At 40.7% G+C, this 22,692-nt stretch overlaps 1 protein-coding gene across 5 annotated transcripts in view; it reads left to right on the forward strand.

The window, feature by feature from the left end:
* cadm1a (cell adhesion molecule 1a) overlaps positions 1 to 22,692 on the forward strand; it is a 458,218-nt gene that overhangs the window by 430,222 nt on the left and 5,304 nt on the right. For all 5 annotated transcript variants that reach the window (XM_040032420.1, XM_040032421.1, XM_040032422.1 and 2 more), the window contains one exon: positions 14,431 to 14,559. In XM_040032420.1, the coding sequence (XP_039888354.1) occupies positions 14,431 to 14,559 (129 nt within the window). The remainder of the gene's footprint in view (positions 1 to 14,430; positions 14,560 to 22,692) is intronic.

Raw genomic sequence — 22,692 nt, forward strand, 5'->3', positions numbered from 1 at the left:
TTATTGTACTGAAATTTCCTCCAAAGTCACCTGATCTCAGTCTAATAGAGCACCTTTGGGATCTGGTGGAACAGGAGGTTTACATTTATTATTAAAAATCTGACAGTCATCTAAAACACAAGGATTAATTCTGCGTAGACTTTTATATCGTTGTATAATTTGATGCCAGACCCTAAAGTAGTTTCAGTAACCTACTAGTAGTTATTGACTTTACCTTTATTACTGTATCAGTAACATTAATATATTTATTTAGGCTAAGGGTAGCCCACAGATAAGCCTTTTGCTGCCTTCATGTGTCATCACAGTGAAAAAGCACATCATACAAGCCCACTGAAAGTGCCCCTCATTGGTTCTTTTTACTCGGCAGTGACTGTGCTGGTTGACAGTTCTGCAACCTTTGCCTAAATAATATGCAAATTAGGATCTTATCACAATGCAGATAAGCTGTAAATGCTAAGGCCCATAGTCAGATGCCATTATCAGGACAACAATTCAGGACACAGAGTGCATGTCACTAAACTGCAGAGCCACGAGATGCTGCAGTGACTACTGCTCATTAAGCACACAGAGCAGACACGACCCTCCATAATTAGCACAAAATAACTTGTCTTTAGGTTCATGTATTTTTCCATGATAAAATATTTCTTGGGTAGCATGTCAGTCGTTTATCTAGTATTCCGCTTTATTCGTAGAATAATGAATTATATTGAATTCATTTCTTAAGTGTTAATTTCCAGGAATGGATTGATACTCTCAGCTCCTAGCAGACTGAGAAAACAGGTGGTGAGCATGAAATGTGGTACAAAATAGGATCCCAAGGCATTTGACCTGCATGTTCCTTGTTTTTGAATGCTCTTATTACAATTTGCATGTAGGACTAGTGTTGCCATGACAGCAGCTGAGTCTTAAAACTTTCATCTGAGACAGTTGTACTCTTTTTGAGTTTGACTCATCCAGTATTGGCAAGGAGAACGCAGGCCGGCAGGCCGGGGAGCGAAAAGTTACAGTCTGACTGGATTTTGTAGGGAAACACCTTTATTCAGTGGTGTGGAACACATCTAAAATGAATATCTATTATTTAATATTCAAAAAATAAAAATGAGATCTGAGAGGAAATTGAAATTGATTATTAATAGCTGGTGAACAGCGCCTTCTTTCCTCCTTCCTTTTCTAAATGGAACGTGCAGCTCTCGCCCATGAGGTCTCTCCGAGGCTCTGGCCACTCTGTTTGGCATTTTTTCTTTGCTCGCTTGCTTCTCTTTCTCTCACTTGGCTTTCAGCGCAAGTGTTGGCACACAAAGTTAAAGTAAATGTTTTCCCAGTTTAATTCCACACTGTGCCAACCCGAGATCTGTCGTCGCAAGATCTTAAAACCCACCAATAGACGTTTGTTTACGACACATTCTTACTCCTATCACATGCTGACTCTTGCTCAGGGTCCATCCACCCATCCATCCGTCCATTTACTTATCCAATGCGGGGTCACAGTGTGGCTGGCGCCTATCCCAGCTGTCCCCTTTAGCATCATTTTCCATAGTACCAGCAGTGCTTCAGAACACTATTATGACAACTGAAGAAGCACAACAACCGAGTCTGCATTAGGAAGTGTGGTGTCACATGGCACCATCACATGACTAACCAGAAAAGGGATGTTTGAGTCTTATCTGAGCGTGATATTTCTACATTTTAATTTTACTTTTTTATTTTTTGACTTTTAAGTTTCTTTAGCTGTTTTCCTTAGTTTAGGGAACAAAAATTCTTATGTGTAGTAAAACATAATGGATGGATTAAAATATACTCGCGCATTATCGCCACATCCTTGGTTACCACATGTATTATGCCGTTCTATACACAAGATGTCATTTTGATGCTAGTCTTGATGCAACAGCAATGGGATAACATAAGGATCCTCTTTTAGGCCTCAGTAACATAGCAACCAAACCCTGATTTCTCCTGATGATTGAGGAAAAATGTGCTTTCCCCAACCAGTTGTTGTGTGGTTGCCAGAGGTAAAAAGGGCGTAGCACCAAAACCCTCCTTGTGATGGCTTCAATCTCTAGCAGATTGCTGCAATTGCCTGTAGTTTGCATGGAAGAGCCAACTTGCCTGCAAATACTCTTCGTTTACTCTCGAAGCTGTAGTGTAGTTGTATCTGTAAATGCAGATAAAACTGGGATTATTGTACTTGCCCCTAAAAATCTTAGCAAACGTGGGGTCTAACCAGATACTTACCGTGGCCTCTAGTAACACTGTGAGGAATCTTGTAGTCTTTGACCAGGATATGTGCTTAATAAGCAAATATGTAGGCTGTTGTAATTTGGCGCTATATGAATACAATTAAATTGAAATTTAATTTAATTTAATTTAATAGTGGGATTTCAACCAGAAACAGAGTGTATTTGCTTTCAAAGTAAAAGCTGTGGCATAGCACAGGTGAACGTTCTGTTTCTTTTCACTGCAGCTTGGCGAGTAGTGTTTGCCGGCAAACTACAGGCGACTGCAACAATCTGCTAGGAGCTAAAGCAGTTGTAACTGGGTTGTACCTCTTTGCATTCAATTTCACCTTGTAATCCACAGCAAACACTTGCAACTGGTCAGGAAACACATTTTAGAGAGCAGAGACTGCCAGATGGTTGCCAACAGGTCTCGAGACCTGTGTAACTGAGGCCTTTAAGAGCAATTTCTTCCACATTTAAAAGTAGAAAGAATACAATTTGGAAGATTTTTTTGTTTTGTACCATGTTTCAAAAACATTTAATATTTTTCCCTTATACGAAGTCAAAGTTATCGCTTTACAATATTAACCCTGCATGTTAAAAAAATACTCCTACCCTGTTTGAATATGAAATCAAGGTCTTTAAGGAGCATCCATATGTAGGTGTGAGCCCCGTCTCAGTGTTGTGATGAATGCTCCAAAGATCCAGTGAAAAAGGACACTATGGGAGTATTGCTAAAACATCAACACTTTTGACAAATGGGCAGTATTTGAAAGACTCTGACGGACTGGTGTTGGTTTGTCAGACTGCCCTGCACATAGAAAATGACACTAAAGAGGAACCCGCTGCATCAAAACGTCTATGCCTATGAATCACATACTGGGCAAGCATCTATATGTGACGGGTTCAGAGTGAGAACAGGTTGCAATCTTAGTATTTTATGCAAATTAGACAACCCCAGTATCTGAGATTATCCCTTGCCACTGGCTTTACTCACTTTGAGCAGCACTGATACAATTTCTGGCTACAGTGTGAGCTGCACTGTGTGTGAAATGCAGCACATTTTCATTCTCTTTTTCCTAACACCATCCATGCATGTAAGCCGGTCTGAATTTCCTTTGAGGTGAGGCTTGGATTAGAGGCCGACACCATACACTCAGCCTTGCTAAAGGATTTTATTATCATGGCAGGTTTTTGTCGGCGTTGCTACACCTCACAGAGATTGTGCCACAACATTGCTCCTCAAAGACATCCATAACAGCATGACGAAGCACGCATTAGGGACCGTGATAACAAAGAAATACATTGCTTGGCATCCATCTTTACCCAAAGTCTTGTGATTTTGTCTCTTGATTCTGCAGCGCTGTGCACAACATGCATTTTATGCATGTTTGAATCACTTTTAGCCAACCAAACATTACCAGCAAATGCACTGATGAGTTTTGGCTTTTGAAAAGAACCTCAAACTTTTTTATTTCAATTTTTTAAAGAACTGTCCTTATTTTATTTTCATTTTTTTGAAATGTAGAGTCAATGAGGTAAGCTATGAGGGATTTATGTAAACCCCTCATTTCTCAGTACAACCTTGACCAGAGAATGTACTAGAGTCTGTTTACTGCATGTATGTAAATGTAGCCATTGTCTTGGCTTCTTTTCTAGGATTAGCCCTTCATTTTCTTGGCACAGTTCCTTCACCCAGGGCTCTGTCTGCTGTGTACACAGATCCACACAAAGCCCCCGATGTCATTTCACTGATACTATTCTGTCTCACAACACCAGGATACACAGAGTCTCTTCTGTTGTTATTATCAATATGCCAAGAGCAGAGGAGACACAGGACTTGACTTCAGCGGTCCATTTATTTCAAGACCTGCTATTTCTGTGAATTTGACCTTGACAAGAGTTTTCTCTTTGGATCATTTACGCTGTTTTTTTCCCTTTTGTTGCTTGTTTTTTTTGGCATTTTCTTTATCATAAACATATCATTGAGTTATTTTGACCTTATGTCTGACAAAGTCAGAGATGTTTTTTAATTCAGTAGATGTGAAGTTCTAAAAAATACATCAAACACGAGTTTATGTGCACAGACCAGGCTTCTGGCCACCTTTCAACCACAAGCATAACTCTTCATGAGCTTTTCAACAGTCGCTGGAATGGCCGAGGCTGGAGGCCGCTCAGTGACAGCGGGGTGGGAGGAGAGTGTTGGCGGAGGTTTGGCGGGGCAGGGGGGAGTTTGATAATCTCGTGTGAAAGAAGAACGAGCAGTCTGCTGGTTGGAAAGAAGCTCTACCAGCCCCCCCCCCCCCCCAAAAAAAACAACAACCCAGTGTCCCCATTAAAAGGACTGATGTGCATCTCTGCAACAAGCTGCAAACTCGTGTGGCCTTGGGAGCCATAGAGAGTCCTCACTGTGTTAGAATAAGTCACTCCTGAGACCACTAAAAGCCATTATTAGAAGGTGTTTATTGAGCTAGCCGTGGCCTAGATACAGCTTAATATCCTGAGAACAGTTATAGACCATAATTATATTACCTTTTGGATGAAGACTGGCCATGATTAGATAAATGATGAATAGCTCCATCAGATTAAAAAAAAGGTGCAAGGTTTCTAAGGAGATAATGCACTGTTGGCTTATTTTTGCAAGTATTTGGAACATTTCCTGTCCTTCTCGAGACGATATTGTTTGACACAGAAAATGGAATTCATTACACAGACAAAGGTTTACATTACACAAGAAACACCACGAAAAAGGAATACCAGCTTCTTTTGTTTCATTTTACTCTCCCACGCACATCTCTACCCTAGGTGTAAATTAGATGATATTTAGTCTCTGTTTAAACATTAAGCAAGTTTCTTTTTCAGATAGGTTTGAGCTTTCTATTTTAGAATTGCGCCTAGAAGTGTGTGCCAAGAAAGGGACTTTAAATTGAACAGTGGGAGTGTGTTATTTTCAGCAGATAACGCCCCAGTATAACTACTAATTACACCTTTCAGTCAAAAGAAATTAAAGAAAATAAATTGCACTATCGTTTGCTTTGTCTTTGTCTTTTATTTAAAAACTGTAAAACGATGTTCGGACTTGATTTCTGGAAACTGCACGACGCAGTTACACGACAGTTGAGCAGCATCAGGTGCAGCTGAGTGTAGAAATAATATGTTTTTGACTTCCAAAGGACAAATTTGAAAGCTTTGTAACCTGCCTGTGCACTTGTGTGATTCGTCTGGAAGTTGTTTGTGTTTTTAGGTCCTGATGGCAGCAGTACCAGAAACCCTGTCATGGTTGGGTAGTTTAGTTTCGATTACTGGCAAATTCCAATTTCAGCTTTTTGTCCACAACACAGCCCCTTTGATGACAGGTGTCACAACCACTACTATGTGAGTGTACCATTCTGCCACTGTTTAGAAGCGAAGGCAGGAAAGTTGCCTGTTGCCTGAAGTTATTTCAGCATGTGAGATCAGAGACAAAAAGGCACAAAAGTAGAATACCTGGTTACATGCTGGTTGGACAACATTTGCCATGTTGTAGTATGTGTATTTTTTTCTGAATTGTTTGCATAGGTACTTGTTCAACGTCTGCACTGTGACTAGTGAAGCAAATACTAGCTCAGTGCAGTGTTCTGTCATCCGATGGCTATAGTGCACACTTTGTCAGAGATACCTGAGCAGGAATGTGCAAATCTGTGATAAAATGATGGCTCTTGAGAAGTGTCGCAGCTTGTATCCTGATAGAATGGAACAGACAGTGACACATCTCACAGTGCCAGTTTCAAGATAGTGCAGGGCAACCTGCTTGCAAGTAGGAAAAGTCTGTGTTTGCACTGAATTTCTTTTGCTTGCACCGACCAATTGCAAGTAGTTACAATGACAAACTACCACCAGTCACCTGGTGGGAGGCAACTTGTCTCCAAACAGTCTCAGTGCAACTCAGAAAGACTGCAATCACTCTCAGCGAGATTACTGAATGTTTGCAGATAATCACCATTTATAAATAAAGGCATGTTTCCAACACATTGCAATCGATCTGAGACAGTTTGCGGCAATGAGCACAACTCTTCTGTGCAAAAGAGGACTTGGCCCAACTGGCTGTGTTCAGGTTATGTCCCTATATAGGATGCTGAACATGTGTGTCAGCAGCTACTTCACTATTTATGGAAAAATTTTGGAATTTTTTGTGTCAGTTCTTGGAGGTTCTTGCTGGAATCTGAATGTATGCCTTTATTTGTCAGTTGCAGTTGCCCACAACCGAGATGACAGACCTTGCCGACCGTACATACAAAACAAAAACATCACATTGGGGAGACAGGTCAGGCTAGGTAGCAAGGGAAGAAAACGTCAAAATGTGTAACACAAAAGGATAATTCAGGATTGCACAGATATCAACACAATAAAACACAGACAAGCAACATGGGAGAATATGCCAGTGTGTACAGCTGGATCTGGGACCGCTGCAATCTTCGATTGCGCCTCCAGCTGATCCGCTGTCCACATCGGATGGGAGGTAAGCATGGGAGGAGGCGTTGGATTCGGGGGAGGGAGGGTGATAGTGAGGGTGTATCAGTATCAGTGTACATGTTTCGTGCGTGTGTGTGTGTGTATCCCATGTTCAGTTAAGTGTCACCACGCCCAATTAAGCGAAGGTCAACAGTCTCCAGTGGACCCAGGTGGCCTCGAAGGAGGGACAAAGAATTCTGTCAACAATCCTGTTATCATGGAGAATTTTTGTTCTACCAGTCAGCTTCGACCTTGGCAGGCCTTCAGCTGGCGCCAGTGGGATAGCCACATAAGTGAAGATGGCGAATGTTTGGGTTTAGTGCGAACAACTGCATCCAATTTTTACAGTTGGTCTAATGTCCATCACTGGTCACCAATTCTCTCAATTCCCGTTCTTCTTCTCCAAGATGTTATCCATAGTGCATTCAAAAGACAGTCTGAGTACTCGCAGCCCTGCCAATCGTCTATCATGGCGGCCAGCCTTATGGGGTTTTGAACAGCTGTAGCCGCCTTTTTCTTCGATAAGCCAGGTCCGAGCCATCTCCAGTCAGCCAGAACTCTGTGTGCCATCTTTTTGGCACGTGTCTTTTATTTTGGTAGAAATAAGGAAAACAGTTCTATTTGGGCTAGAAAAGGGCTACTAGAAAGAAATAGGCACTTTTCTTTTGAATGAGGTTATACCCAGCCAGTGTGCAATGCCCTCGAGATGTCTTCACCATGGTGGAGTTATCTTTTTTGTGGTACTGGCCCAACTTTTATAGACTTTGCTTCTATTCTCAAGTGTTCATCACTACAGTGTTCCCTCAGATCCCTTTGCCAGTAAAATAGTGAGAGTGATGGTGCTATTCAAGAAATTTGAATAGCAGAAAAGATCTTTGTCTGAAATGTGCTGCCTACACCAGTAGGCATCAGAACATTTCTTCTGTCCATTATGTCGATGTGGAATAGGTAATGTCCCTGGGAGTGCCATCAGGCTTTTCAGTTGGTAGTGGAATAAATTAAAATATAAAGGTTATATTGTAGGTGTGTTCGATCCATTATTTTTGGATTCCTGCCCATACAAAGGAACAAAAGTCAGGATATCTCAGGCTCTGCTGTGTCGATTTTGACCATTGTATTTTTATTTCTGTGTCTTTCAAACTTGCCGACAAGCCTTCCAACTTTGTTGAAGTACTCTTTGAACATCACAATATATGCGGTTTAGCTCCTCCAGCAGTTTTTTAGGTTTTCTTTTCATTTACTATAGCATACATCAAAAGTAATGAGGACTTTTGAATCACAAACATGCTGCAGAGTCAGCCGAGGTCATTAAGGCCAAAGAAGTCTCCGAATCGTTGCTAAAATCAAACGTCAGAAAAACTTTATGACAGTCTTAATAATCATTTCAATTTCAACTTTATACGACCCCGTAGCTACTTTCTTTTTCTACTCTGTATTTCTAATGGTGCTGCTGTCTTTTTAAAATGACACCCCTTTTTTTGACATTTCGAAAAAGACTCAATAAATCTTAGGCCAAGTCACTCTGTATGTAAGCAGTGTGGTTCGCTACCCGAGAGGCAAAGGATTTAACTGACATTTTTAAATAGGTTCAATGAATGGGTTCATTGGGACTTTAATTACATTCACTCTTTAACCGAGAGTGTTGTTGGCAATGGAAGTGGATCTTGACAAGCCAATGTGCTCTTATGACACCCCACCCACATAGCACTGCTGTTATTCTGATTGCCCCTCTATCTACAAGCAGTATGGGCACACCAGTGAAATCACTAATGCTTAATTAGCAGATTAGAAGATCCAATTAGGAGATCTCCTCTGTCTCAAATCAAGCCTCTGTCAACACGCCCTATGAAATGAGATAGTTCACATCTCCAAATAAGGTGGATGTTTCTAAAATGACCACGCTTGATTGACAGTTGCATTCTCGGTTTAGCCCTTCGGACACCTTGTTTGATAAACCATCCTCGATGAACCATTCATAATTATATTCTGAAGTGACAGCACAGTACATAACCTCTAAACATAAAGTAGTACTCCAGCTTTTTCCCCATGATGTTTGGTGGCTCTGCTGGCTGTTCCGTTCTGAGATGAATGTTTCTTTTTCAGAATGTGCTGCAGCAACCAAGTAAAGCTACATTAAACCCTTTAATAACCCATTTGGCCTCATCAACACACTAAACAGCTTCACCAGTGATTTAAAAGATTCTGCAGGTTTTATTAGTGGTGCTGCTGCAGTATAGGAGCTAAACTGAAGGACAGCAGCTGAGTTCGCTTCTGACTCCCTAACCTTTTCTCTCAATGTATTTTTATTGTAGAATTATCTAATAAGAGCTTTTTTCCTGGTATCAAAACCATAGAAAGGAACAACCATCTCTGTGTTAATGGCTATCTTGTGTGGGAAATTTGAACACTGTTTTCAGTTGTAACCCCAGCAATATATATCTAATGGATCAGAGGCATTAGAAGAGAGAGACATGACACTCAAAGATTGTTTAATCGATAAGTAAACAAGAATTTTATAAAGGCAAAGACTGCAATTGTTTCATCTGCACAGACAAAGAGCCAGCTGTGTTGGTGACAGCCATATGTCTCTGTTTTATGGCTGTTTGTTAAGATATGAGTAGGTGTACTTTATATTTCTTTGTTCTACATATTTCTTTACTGACAAGTGGCCAGTTCGTTACAAGGCTAACGCAGAAAGAGAAACTGAACTGGATAAGCAGAAGATGATGGATGGATGGATGGATGGATGGGTGGGTGGATGCTGCTGAAGCTGTAGCATTGTTTAAGCGGCACATATGTAGTAGAAGTATAAGTTGCAGGGAAATACAGGATTTAAACCTTATCTTGAGCACTGGCCCTCGAGGCATTACTATGACTGGATTTTTGATGAACTTTGGTTGACTTGAGAGCTGGCTCTTTAATATGATTTTATAAATGGCTGGGGTTGCTTTGGGATATTATTGTTTGTGGAAGTGCTTACTGTAACTATGCTTTTGTTTCTATCTTGTTTTGTAATTAATACAAAGTGCTGCAGCTACAGGGAATAGACTGTCACAATTCCCATTTTGATGTGGCTCTCAGATGCTATTTATTCATGACAGAAGTGACTTTTATGGAAAGGCAAAACTTGAAATTGTTTTGAATTTGCACTCCTTTGATTGCTAAAACAATGATCCGTGCAATTTAAAGTTTGACTTCCAATGTGAGATAATAACGCAAATGTACTGTATTTTACTGGGTGACAGTAATTGCTCATAAGTGATACTCACTGGTATGACATGCAAATTGCTTTGTATGGTATGACTGGGACTGAGTGCTTGCAGAAATTGACAGCACTTTAACACAGTTTTGGCTTGCAAACAGGCCTCATTAAAAGCAGAACATTTTTCTGCTTTTTTGGTTTGATTAAGACAGAAATTGTTGGCTTTGTCATTCTACCAAGAACTTAATGCTGCTGCGACTGTTATGATTCACGGATGAGTGGACTCAAATGCAGGACACTGGAGACTGAATAATTCAACAAAAAGCAAGTTTAATAGCTGATGAAAACATTCCTCAGGGTTGAGTAAAAGGAAAGGTATAAATCCAGAAGTCCAGGCATGCACAAAGAAGCAAAGGGAACAAGAAGAATCCACGTGACAAAACATGCTATCCAACACAGGGGAAGACAAGACTATATAGCCAATCACAGGGGTAATTGGGGTTGGGGAAGCAGTTAAACAGAAAAGAAAATAATGAGGACAGGGCTGAAGATAGCCAAATAGGGAAAAACTAGAAGGTAAAACGAACCAAAACCCATTGTGCTGTGTCATAGCACAACCGAAATTACTGCAGATGTGTGCAATGAGCTTGCACTGTCATTGCTCTTGAAATGGTTGCTTTAAAGACAGACACCAGATCTTTGAGAACTCACAGTTTTTTGCCTTTTTGGCAACTTTAATGTATCAAGATGGCGATAAAACAGCAATTGGGTGGAGTTAGTCTGCTATCAGTTTGCAGCTGAATGGGATAAAGATGGCACACGATCTCTTTGTGATGATACCGTGATTAACTTCTATTTGGAGATTAAGTATCGGAATTTCAGGAGCGGGACCACGCCTCCAAACACGCTCCTTTTGGTTCTCATCTATATAGGTTCCCTCAGTCCTACAAGTGGTCATTCCCTTTTATGTGCCCCACCCTCCCTTGCCTTTTCAATTCTTTATCTTCTTCAATTATCTTCTTCGCGGCCCGGTAGCCACCGCTAATCCCCTTCGAGGCATTCCCCAAACTGCAGCTCAATTCATGTCCAAGCCATTCACCTTTACCTACTAAAAAGCTGTCAAACATAAAATCAGGACGTGGGCCAGGCTAGTGAAAGACACAGTCATTCACATGACACAGAATTAAACGTTACATTAACATAAATTTCTCAACAAAGTGGCACAATTACTGCAGGGTTGAAACTTAATGGCATAGATGCTTGGAGACCTTGCTTTGATATAGCAACACTACCAGAATACAACTGTTTGGCAACTAGTTTTGTAAAGTCTCCTGCTGTAAAGAAATCGCAGACAAGTTGCTCTTGTCGGCACAGACTGATTTATTCGGTACGGCCTGGGTTTAAATGAGATACTGCAAGACACACATATTAACAGAATGCCCGCTCTAATAAATTAAAGGCAGTGCTGTTTTATAAGCCCAAATCTTCCTTCTAGTGCAAGACCACAGTTTACACATATCCCTCCTACAAGGAAAAAGACTTCATCTTATGCATGTAAATCCATAAGGCAGGGCTTATTATTCTAAATAGCAACATAATATTATGCAAAGACTTGTGGAGACTTTGATGTTCTCTGCCTTTCTTTCATCTTAAATTAATTTAAAGGAGGAAAGTTTGATATAGACAATCAGGACTGATCCTCTGCAACCGTCCGATCCACCTCCACCACCCTGACCACGCCGCACACACGTAATCTCCCCTCCCCGAAAGCCAAAGTCCACATTAACATCGTAATAGGAAAGTGTGTTAAAGCAAAGCTCTTGCAGCCTGACAAGAGCGAATTGGATGTCAGAAGGATTCCTGCTCAGTTTAATTGAATCTGCCCAGCACTAAAAAAGAAAATCTGAAGTCAAAATAACCTATTAGATCTATCAGGTAATGTTTTGTTGAGTTTGACAGGTAGCACTGCGCTGCCCTCCCCACTCCCGGCTCCATTCCTTCAGGTTGGGTAATGCAGGTGTGTAGGGATGGTATCCATGATGTTTCTCTCTCTGTTTCTATTATTCGTTAATCAATTGCAGCCTGGCTCTTTCTGTTTTCTGGAGCTCACTCAGCAAATCCCTCGTGTAGAACTAGGCTGGAGAAGCATGTGGAGGGGTTTTTAGTGAGTTACTTCAGCTAATGGATGGTGGGGCTGAAGGTCTGCTCCATGTGTGAACTGAATGCTAAGAACTGGACGTTGTTCAGTTTCCAGGCTTCTGTAAATATTTTCTGTAAAAAAAGAAAGAAAGAAAGAAAAGAAAGCATTAGTGTGGAAATGAAGGTTGGTGTAATGGTATCAAAATAAGCTAAAAGCACGTAAATGTACCTGTACATGTATATTATGTTGAATACAAATGTGCTTCATGAATACACAATGAAGCCCAGGTCACATCTCAGTGCAGCGTTCAGCCATGTGAATCTTCTCTCCAGCAGCCGTTCACCTTCCTGGGGCATAATGTGGGGAAAGAAATGTCCTCATGCTTTGTCCCATGAAGGACCAATCACGTCTGCAAATGGATATTAACTTGGGGTTGTCATGGATCCCTACACATGATCAATAGCTTTCACACAGCATTGCAACCAAGGACTTTAGGGGACTGTTGTCCAGTCACAGATGTTTTTTGTGTTGTTTTTTAACCCAACTCCTGCTCTGAAACTTGATTAACTATCCCCACTGTGTTAATAATTTGTGAAAGTTTGTTTTGTTTAGGCACGGTTGCATACAAAAAAACATTTTAAAGACTTATTTTTCTAATCATGAAACCTCACAACGATACACAAGCCGTGGCGAGTAGATTCTTAATGAAAGGTACAATACTGAATAATTTCTCGTTTGGTATGACTATGGTTATTCTTAATCAATTCTTGATTGCAATCCAAACAGTTATTGTTGTGGCAATTTCGTACAGTGGTTATTAAAATGTCAGCAAGAGACAAAGGAGCCAGACTGAACTCAGGAAAAGAAAAAAGTCCTTCTTTGTCTTGTGGGAGAGCAACTATGGAGCAATCAAAACAACACAAATTGCACAGCGTAACGCGTGATGTGTGTCACTATATTAACCCTTTGGTTATAACCAAGTCCAACCCTAGGCAATCAATTGTTCTTGCAAGTCTTGGTAATTAGAACAAAAAAGTTCTAAAAACTATTTATTAACTCATTTTTAGCTATTTGTTATTTAAAATATAGGGTTATCACATATCGTGACCATGACTTCAGAGGTCTTACTATACATGCAGCGAAATTCTACTTAAGATAAAGATCTCAGCATACTAATGAAAAACAAACGACATAAAAGAGGCATTAAGATCACTAGTTAAAAACTGAAACTGCTGATGAGGTTTGGACAAATAGTTTGAGTACAGTGAGGAAAATTGTGGTATAATTGTGACTTTGGTGTTGTTAACATAGGATCGAAGCGTGGTATGTTGTATGTGTCACAAGCTAAACATGCATCCTGGCCCTGAACAGCTCACCTGTAAGAATCACATTTTACCATTTCTTATCCTGTCAATATCTAAACATGTAGCTTACTGAGCCATATGTGTGTGTGATCGCTGAACGAATCAGTGTAGTAAGTTGATTCGGTCAAAAACTGAATTGGCTTCCTTGATTTTCCCTGCATTGAAGGGATCACACCCTTTTTGAGTACAGTTGTAAAGTTGAATAAATGTCAGTAAGTGTACACTAAGTATTAATATATATATATATATGTTAACCTGTGATTTTACAAAATTAACAATCTCTCCTTATTTGCAGCACCATTGTTGCTTTTCAGTAACAACTTTTTAATATTCTTCATAACTCTGTCTGTACTGTTCCTTCTTACTGAAGCTGGTCGGTCTTGATCGGTCCATTTAGAAGAAATGTCGAACGCGTCAAACGCCCCCCTTTTATGTGAGCGCGTGCAGAGCCTGAAGCAGAAAGCCTGCTTTAACAAAGGAAGTTGATAACCACCCTTGTGATACCCATTATGTCTGACTGAGCTAACACAAAGAAACACTTGCTATGTCAAACTTGCTTCTTAGTACACCCTCTGGACCTCCATATGATTATGAAAGGACCTGTGTCAACATGTTTTTCCACCAAAAAACACATACGTTAAATTTCTGCGCAGGACTGCTGACATCTGTGTCTGCATGTGTTTACTTCTTCCACTGAGCTCGTTCAGGAAGAGTGAAGCAGTATTAAATTCATTTCTTTTGAAACACAAGAGCGACAGTCATGACAGTCAACCAGGCAGCTCTGGATTTACTGGAGTGTATGAGTCCAAATCTTCATTTTTGTTAAAGCAGTGCATCTTAGGCATTGCTGCTCCAAAGTTCCTCTATCTAAATGCCTTGTATTAAATATAATCTTCATTTCTATCACTTTAACTCTCAGACTGTGTGGTAGGGATTTGGTGGCTGATCGCTATTCTCTCAATGTCAGGAGAAGTTTTAGTAGCACTGTTACTGATTTTGTTTTTTCTTCCCGTTCAGATTCACGAGCCGGAGAAGGAGCACCCAGAACAGTGGACCATGCAGTTATCGGAGGAGTGGTGGCTGTGGTCGTGTTCGCTATGCTCTGTCTACTCATTGTCTTGGGACGCTACTTTGCAAGACACAAAGGTAGTAGATATAGGAAATGTCTAAAAACAAAGTCGAATTATTTGCTAAATGTTTGAATGTTGATACAGTTGTGTCAACTGCTCATTAGCACAAATATCAAATCAGCCAATCAAATGGCTCAATACATTTATGCATTTAGGCATGGTCAAGATGACCCGTTGAAGCACAAACTGGACAGCAGAGCAATGTGCCAAACAGACTGGTCTGGTCTTCTAGTATTTTAGAAACTTCTTTATTGAGATGCCACACAACCATATCTAGGGTTTACAGAGAATGGTCCAAAGGTGAGAAAAGAACCAGTGAGCATCAGTGCTCTGGGGGGGAATCTCATGTTGATGTGAAGGCAACAGTCAGTAAACTAACCTCAACTAATGCAGAAGAGCATCTCTGAATGCAGATGGGCTAAAGTTCTGTCAGCTAAGAACAGCAAACTGAGGCTACAGTTAACATGGGCTCAAAAAACGTGGACAATTGAAGATTCGAAAAATGCTATATGGTCCGATGAGTCTCTATTTCTGTTGCAACATTTGGATAAGAGATAACATATGCAGTAAATGACATGAAATTATGGATCTATCCTGCCTTGTATCAACAGTTCAGACTTGACACACACTACCAGCGTGACTCGCCATCACTTTATGACTATGGTGTGCCCGTGTTCTGATGGCTACTTCCGGCCATGCCACAAAGTTCAAATCATGTCAAACTGCTTTTCTTGAATGTGACAATGCATTCCCTGTACTCAAACGGCCTTAGTTTAATAGAGCACATTTGAAGGCTGGTTGTGCCTCTGGAGGTAGAGTGGGTCATCTAACGACCAGATGCCAAAGTGTCCTTGGGCAACCCTGAGTTGCTCCCGATGCGTTTATCTGGGTGTAAATTTGTGTGAATGTCAGATAGAAACCAGTGCTTGTTTGAACCTGTATCAATTGGTGAATAAGAACTGTATAAAACACTTTGAGTCCTCAAGTAGAGAGCAAAGCTGCTGTGTACGAACAAGTCTTTTTACTTTTTACCATTTACCTTTGGGATATGGTGGAACAGGAGAGTCACATAATAGATGCTCAGCTGTCAAATCTGAAGCAGCTGTATGATGCTATCATGTCAACATGGAGCAAAATCTCTGAGGAATGTTTCCGGCACCTTGTTGAATCAATGCCACGAAGAAGGCAGTTCTGACGGCAAAAGGGGGGGTCTAATCCACTATTAGCAAGGCATACCCAAAAGCTCCATATGATACATTTAAATTTTGTGTATCATTTTTAAGAAGTACCTGTTATTTCACAGCAGCTTTCCTTTTAAGCATTATCTGTCCCAGCAGGCAGTTTGTCAAGTGTAGCCTCTTTACTTTGTTTCTGCAAAAACGACTTATTACATCAATGGATGGTTGCTATCAAAATGATGGAAAGACAGCTATTAAGGCTATGGGTTACTGATGATGAGTAAAATTACATTTTCCATGCAGTCCTGCCGCATAGTATAACAAATCTTGTATGCCGTCCTCACAACAGAGAAATAATTAGAATCTATAATACATTTCACACTTTGATGTTTCTTATGCGGGGGGAAATGAATTGGGTACATTAACCACTTTAGAGAGGAAGTACAGTAAATGAGGCAAATTAAAAGTATAGAGGAAATGTGCTCTTATTTCAGTGGTGCTGAACTCTGAGTGGCTCCTCACATTTGTGTCTAGAAGCAACATGCAAGCTGTTTGCTGGTAGATCTTAGCGGTGCAGTGAAACTTTGAGGCAGTGAGGTTTTGCAGTAACTCCAGTGATTCGTACGACTGTTTCCCAGATCAACACACAAAAACAGCCTCTGTCTAGCTGACTCCGACTGACGTGACTTATTGACACCGAAGACCAGGCACACAGCCATGTGAAGCAGTCCCACTGTTGTGTTACCGAGTGCAGCAGTGCAGATTTTAAAGGATAACTCTAGTTTATTACAACTTGGTTGTTATTCTGTATATAATGTTTTCAGCCACTTTCGTCAGTAATAAAAGAATTGAAATCCATAATCCAATACTGAGATCTGGAGGTGCAGAAACATTGCTTAAAAAAAAAGAAGTAAAAAGCGTTAGAGGGAGAAAGAAACAGGTGCAGTCAGACAATCAGAGAAGTCAGAAACAACCCCCCCAGGTTGGTCAAACTTATTTAGAGGAGAAAGCAACTTTGAAATTACTGTCCAAACATCCATTACACCTCACAGACCAACTTCCTCAACTTTGACCCACTGTGGAATTGGGACCTTTGTAAGGAAAAAATAGGGGAAAACGGGCTCACTTCGGGCCTATTTTGTGCCCACTTCTCATAAAATGATTTGGACAGTCTTGCTAAACTTTTGGCATTTTACACCCTGCCAAATCATCCAGCTGTTCATGAGTCCTGACACATCTGTCTCTGCTGGTTCCAGATCTCAGCAGTTACTTTGGCTCATGCAGAGATATTGAAACTGACTGGCAAAACTATGAAATATAAGCTGTAATAAACTGGACGTATCCTTTAGTGTTCACTTTGGAATTATTGTCACAATGCTGCTTTCCTCTTAGGCGACTCGCAACATGTTTCCAATATAAAACAGCAATAAGATGCAAGTACAAATAAAATTCAGGCCACTTTGACTAATTGTGTATATTATGAGAGGTAAACTGTTTACAAGGTAGAGTGCCTGGAGGCCAAGTATAAATATTCATGACGGAACAATAATAATAATCACGAGGAGGGAGGTTTTTGTTTGTTGTTTTTGGGGGGGGGGGTTGGTGTCATTTGGCGGCTACACCTATGCCGAGTAAATCTGAGATGTGAGGCTGCAGCAGCCACTCAGAAAATATTTGAATTAGAACAGAAATATTGTCTCAGGCAACTTTTAACTACCTCTTTAAAAACTTTCCAATAATTACTCAACATCATACTTACCTGAAGGGACCCACAGCCCCGAGAGTAAGTGAAGCAGCAGATTTGTATTAACTGAAGATAAGGTTGGAGGACCACAAAAGTCTGATATTACTGTTCAAACTTCTGCCAAATTGAGACACATTAAGAATTTTATGAAGTTATGATGTGGAATACAAATATATATATTCCACATCATAACTTCATAACTATATATATATACTAGGGCTGCCACAAACAATTATTTTGATAGTTGACTAGTCACCGATTATTTTTGCGATTAGTCGACTAATCGGATCATGCATCCACTGGACGTAAAACGTACAGCTTATTGCACCAGCATGCATCTGCTCTTATATAACTATCATTAGCTTACAGCTTTAAGGTAAATGGTAAATGGACTGGTTCTTATATAGCGCTTTTCTACTCTGTCTGAGCACTCAAGGCGCTTTATACAACTAATAATAATAATAATAATGGATTGGATTTATATAGCGCTTTTCTAGGCACCCAAAGCGCTTTACAATACCACTATTCATTCACTCTCACATTCATACACTGGTGGAGGCAAGCTACAGTTGTAGCCACAGCTGCCCTGGGGCAGACTGACAGAAGCGAGGCTGCCATATCGCGCCATCGGCCCCTCTGGCCAACACCAGTAGGCAAGTAGGGTAAAGTGTCTTGCCCAAGGACATCACGAGGAGGGAGGTTTTTGTTTGTTGTAATTCATTCACCCAGTCACACAAGCACTTCTAAGCTCTTAAGTGCTAAGTATCTAACATTCATACGCATTCACAGTCCGATGGATGCATCGGAGAGCAACATGGGGTTAGTATCTTGCCCAAGGATATTTGGCATGCAGACTGGAGCAGCCTGGGATCTAAAATATAACGGGACACCGGAGTATATTCTCGAGCATCTCACACTTCTGATAATCAGTTGTCTGCTTGATGTTTATTCAACTTTAATCTCAGCCAAACCGATTTACTCAGGAACAAATAAAATACTGAAAAAAGCCAAACAATAACATTTTTAAGTTATCTAAGTGACTTATATATCATGTTTAACCTGATAGCGAAAGATGGCGGTGGGTTTGAAAATGATTTGCCGGGAGTCCGGTGTTCTCACTGGCTCTAGTGACCCTTGAACTCCGGCTAGCGATCGAGCTGGTGGGTAACAGACATCTCCGAAAACGTCGGAGCGCTTTGGAAAATATGTGATGTCTCGATAAACCAAGCCGATATTTGAAGTTTACACAGTTACATTCTCGCCTGAAAATATGTTAAACGTTTATTTTGTGACCCAGAAAGAATAATAAGAGTAATATTAAAACTAACTGCCGCCATTGTTGGAAACTGAGCAGGGCCGCGCTATGAATTCTGGAATAGGTTGGGCCACAAAGTATACACCCGACCCATCCTTCAAATCTGGGGAAATGAAGGGCGCACTTGTCGGAGTCTTCAAATTTGGACAGTCTTCGTCGTGTCGCTGTAACGTAATCGGCCTACAAATGCAGGCACAGCCTGAATTTGGACACAGCTACAATACCGGACACTGCTTCTTCTTCTTCGGGGTTTAACGGCAGCTGGCATCCTTGTACATGCAGTGCTGCCATCTTCTGTTTCAGTCTGTTATTACACTCTTAAATCCTACTACTTATTCCTGCGTCTTTTGTGATCTTACAAAGCTTCAAACGATGCGTCGACTATTAAATTAGTCGTCGACGATTTTAATAGTCGACATAATCATGAGTAGTCGATTAATCGTGGCAGCCCTAATATATACACATATATATATTCAATTTATTTTCTTGCTTTATACATGCTTTATAGTATATACAGCATAAAAGAAAAAGTTTTCACATGGGTGCAGTGTAAAAAACACTAGGTGGCTCCACTCACACCCAGTGTGAAGGGAAGTGAGAGGGTTAGCCTTTGGCGCTTTGAGTGTTCAGTTGTGTGATTGAAGCCCAGATTAAAGTTGGAGTAAAATATTGGGATCTCTCGTGTTGTCCTTACATACCTCTACAGTATATCCTTACTGCTTCCATAGAAATGAAGAGGGTAAGTAGCAGCCAGCTGCTGCTAATCAAATGCACTTGATTAATTGATCATCAGCAAGTGGAGGCACCTCTATAAAAGCAGACGTTTTTGGCGGTTTTCTGGTCTGGAAATATAAAGGTGTAAATTCCAAGGAGAAAAAAAAAGGCAATGATCTTAGAAAAGCAATTTTTGCTTTGTATCAGTCTGGGAAAGGTAATAAGTCCATTTCCGAATAATAGAGTCTGGCATTCTACAGCTAGAAAGATTATTCACAAAAAAAAACATCCAAGACAGCTGCCAGTCTGCCAGCAGTGGACGTCTGAAATTCACTTCAAGGTCAGACTGTGCAATGCTCAAAGAAACTGAAAAAAACCCCAAGAGCTACATCTCAGACTCTACAGACCTCAGTTATCATGTTAAATGTCAAAGATCATGACAATACAATTAGAAAAAGACGGAACAAGTACAGTTTGTTTGGCAGCACAGCTTAGATTTGAAAAGTTGCTTCTGAAAAACACTTCTGTAACAATGTCCTTTGGGCAGATGAGAGTGGAGATGTTTGACCATATTGCATTGAGTCGACCATGAACTCCTCTGTAGACCAAAGTAGTCTAGAGTCAAATGTGAGACCATCTGTTTGACAACTGAAGCTTGGCCAAAATTGGGTCATGCAGCAGGACAGTCAGAAAATCTACAACAACATGTTTGAAAAAGACACGAGTCAGAGTGTTGCAAAGAGACCTTAAGAGAGCTGTGCATGAAGGAATGTATGCAAACCTCAATGGTCTAAAGCATGATGAGTGCCATCTAAAATTTCCTCAGAAGTCAATGTGCCATACGATTGCATTAGCAATAATTTTAATAACGCTCTATATTAACAGTTACACACTATATAGAACAACTTTATAGAATTAAATTTGTTTGTAGATGTTGGCAGCTATCAGCGAATAGTTATCAGCTATTTTGAAACAAAAAACAACACTTTTTATCCATAACAGCAAATGAACTGTAAAACAGAAAATGCAAATGCTACTTATGGTCTCCTCACACCAATGATAAGAAAAATAAACTGGGCCAATGTGGCATGTTTGTTACTACAGAGATACACATGTTAATGTGATCTCTGGTCTCCCACTCAGAGATACAGGTCTCCGAGTGTCCAGCATTCAGACGGCTACCTGAGGACACTCAGATATGTAGAGCCAAATACAGCAACAAATCCAGCTGCGTTTGTAATTCTGCAAACTTTGACCCCCACAGAGTCAAATCAGCTGGATTTCAATGTCCTCTGTGTCCAGCCAGTTAATGCACGGCAAATCCAGCTGCTCATTAAAGCTTTCTGGTTTGATCAGAAAAGAAAACATTGGTCCATACACCTGAAAGTCCCAAAAACACATAGTGAATTCTGTCTCGAGTCCACGGATGTATCCGTGTATTTCCGCGGTGCTGATGCTGCGCTGAGCGGACAGATCTTGAAGCAGATGGTCAGATGATTTCTATACATTTTACATTAAATAAAAACTTTGGTTGTAAGATTCAGATAATTATTTAATAAAAGCTAGACATTTTAATGAGAATAAGAAAGAAAAGTATTTCATTGTGCCCCCCTCTCCCTGTTAATGCCCTACCTGGCCCCCTGGCAAAACTTTGCTAGACCCGCCCCTGCACAGTTACCAGCTGTCAGCTACTTATAAAATTATCCTGGTGTTATTTGTCTCTCAGAAACAGTTCATAACTTCCCTTCAACTCATTCATGTCACCTAAAAGGTAAACCTGTTTCTCCATCACCTGTTCAGCTCTGATGATTCAGTAAGGACATCTCCTGGTTTCATCTTCATGTTTCCCTCTCACCACATAACCAAACTGATATCATGACCAGCAGCTTTTACTGCTGTGGCTCCAGCAAACATCAGCTGATACTAGAAATTAATATTACTGTTGTTTAGCGCGACATCCGCTGGTTTCCTCTTCCTGGCGCAAAGTGGGCGATAAACAAACAAGAGACAAAAGCCGATCAGCTGATCATTGATCAGTTTCACGATTGAAGTAGCAACAGGAGAGGGAGGGGGAGAGAATGAGAGAAGAAGAGACAGCTGCAGCATAAAGACAGAATAACTCCAGCTTTGTGTCTTTTTCCATTCTAGCTGAAGTCCGGGGCAAACTGTGTTCTTTTTCAGCTCAACACGAAACGCATAATATTTTCTTTGAATACGGAACGATTACGCTTTTTATGGGACGGCAACTCTACTAACTAACCTTATGAATAAAGTTCACTATCACTAACATCATATCACCCGCCCAGCTGTATAGAAACTCCGTCATGCTAGCTAGTACGCAGTACGAGTTATTGTAACTGACTGTAAAAAGTCAGCACAACGAAAATAAACTCCACCTAAACTTGGCTTATATCTGACCCAGATAGACTGCAGGTCATAACTTCTCGGACACTCGGACCGGCGGCCGCCTCGGGTCTCTCCTCCTCCTGCCTCCCCTTTCTCTCATCCACCTGCTGGCCTCTGTGGAAGCTCCGCCACAGCCACCACCAAACAACTAAGTTATTTTTACACACCGGCCAGCATCTGGCCAATCCACCACCTTTCATTGTTTACAAAAAAACTAAACAAAACATCGGCCCATAAAAACGAAAAATCAACATCGGCCGGTATGCTCGATGGCCAGTCCAGCTACAGTTGTGCCATCAGTTAACCCCTGGCACGCGTGCCCAGGGTTGCTGACCCCTGGTCTAAAGCAACGTAAAGAAGAGTGGATCCAAAATTCCTTCCTGGCAATGTGAGAGGTGACAAAGTCATACAGAAATCAGTTACATCACGGTATTGTTGCTAACAGGTTGTTTTTGAAACTACTGAATCATGAGGTATACTTAGTTTTTCACACACTACTTCTGGATTTTGCCTCAATCTTTGTTAAATAAATGATGATGTTGTTCATCTGAGGTCAAGGTTACATTTGAATTAATTTAACACATGCTAAGGACTATTTTGTTTACTGTGTTCTGATACGTAAAACCTTAGAACAGACAGGGTAAACGTTCTTTTTCAGGTCTGCATAATATTCTAGCCAGCCTTTTTTGCAGCACTCCAGCACCTTGTTTCTCTCTTTTCAGGCAGCGTTTGTGCTTTTAATGTGGCACTACTGTCCCTCATTCTTCCTAAAATATTGTCATCATCGCCTCT

The sequence above is a fragment of the Simochromis diagramma genome, unplaced genomic scaffold (genome assembly GCF_900408965.1).
Source record: "Simochromis diagramma unplaced genomic scaffold, fSimDia1.1 OVJJ01000216.1, whole genome shotgun sequence".
NCBI classification, from domain to species: domain Eukaryota; kingdom Metazoa; phylum Chordata; class Actinopteri; order Cichliformes; family Cichlidae; genus Simochromis; species Simochromis diagramma.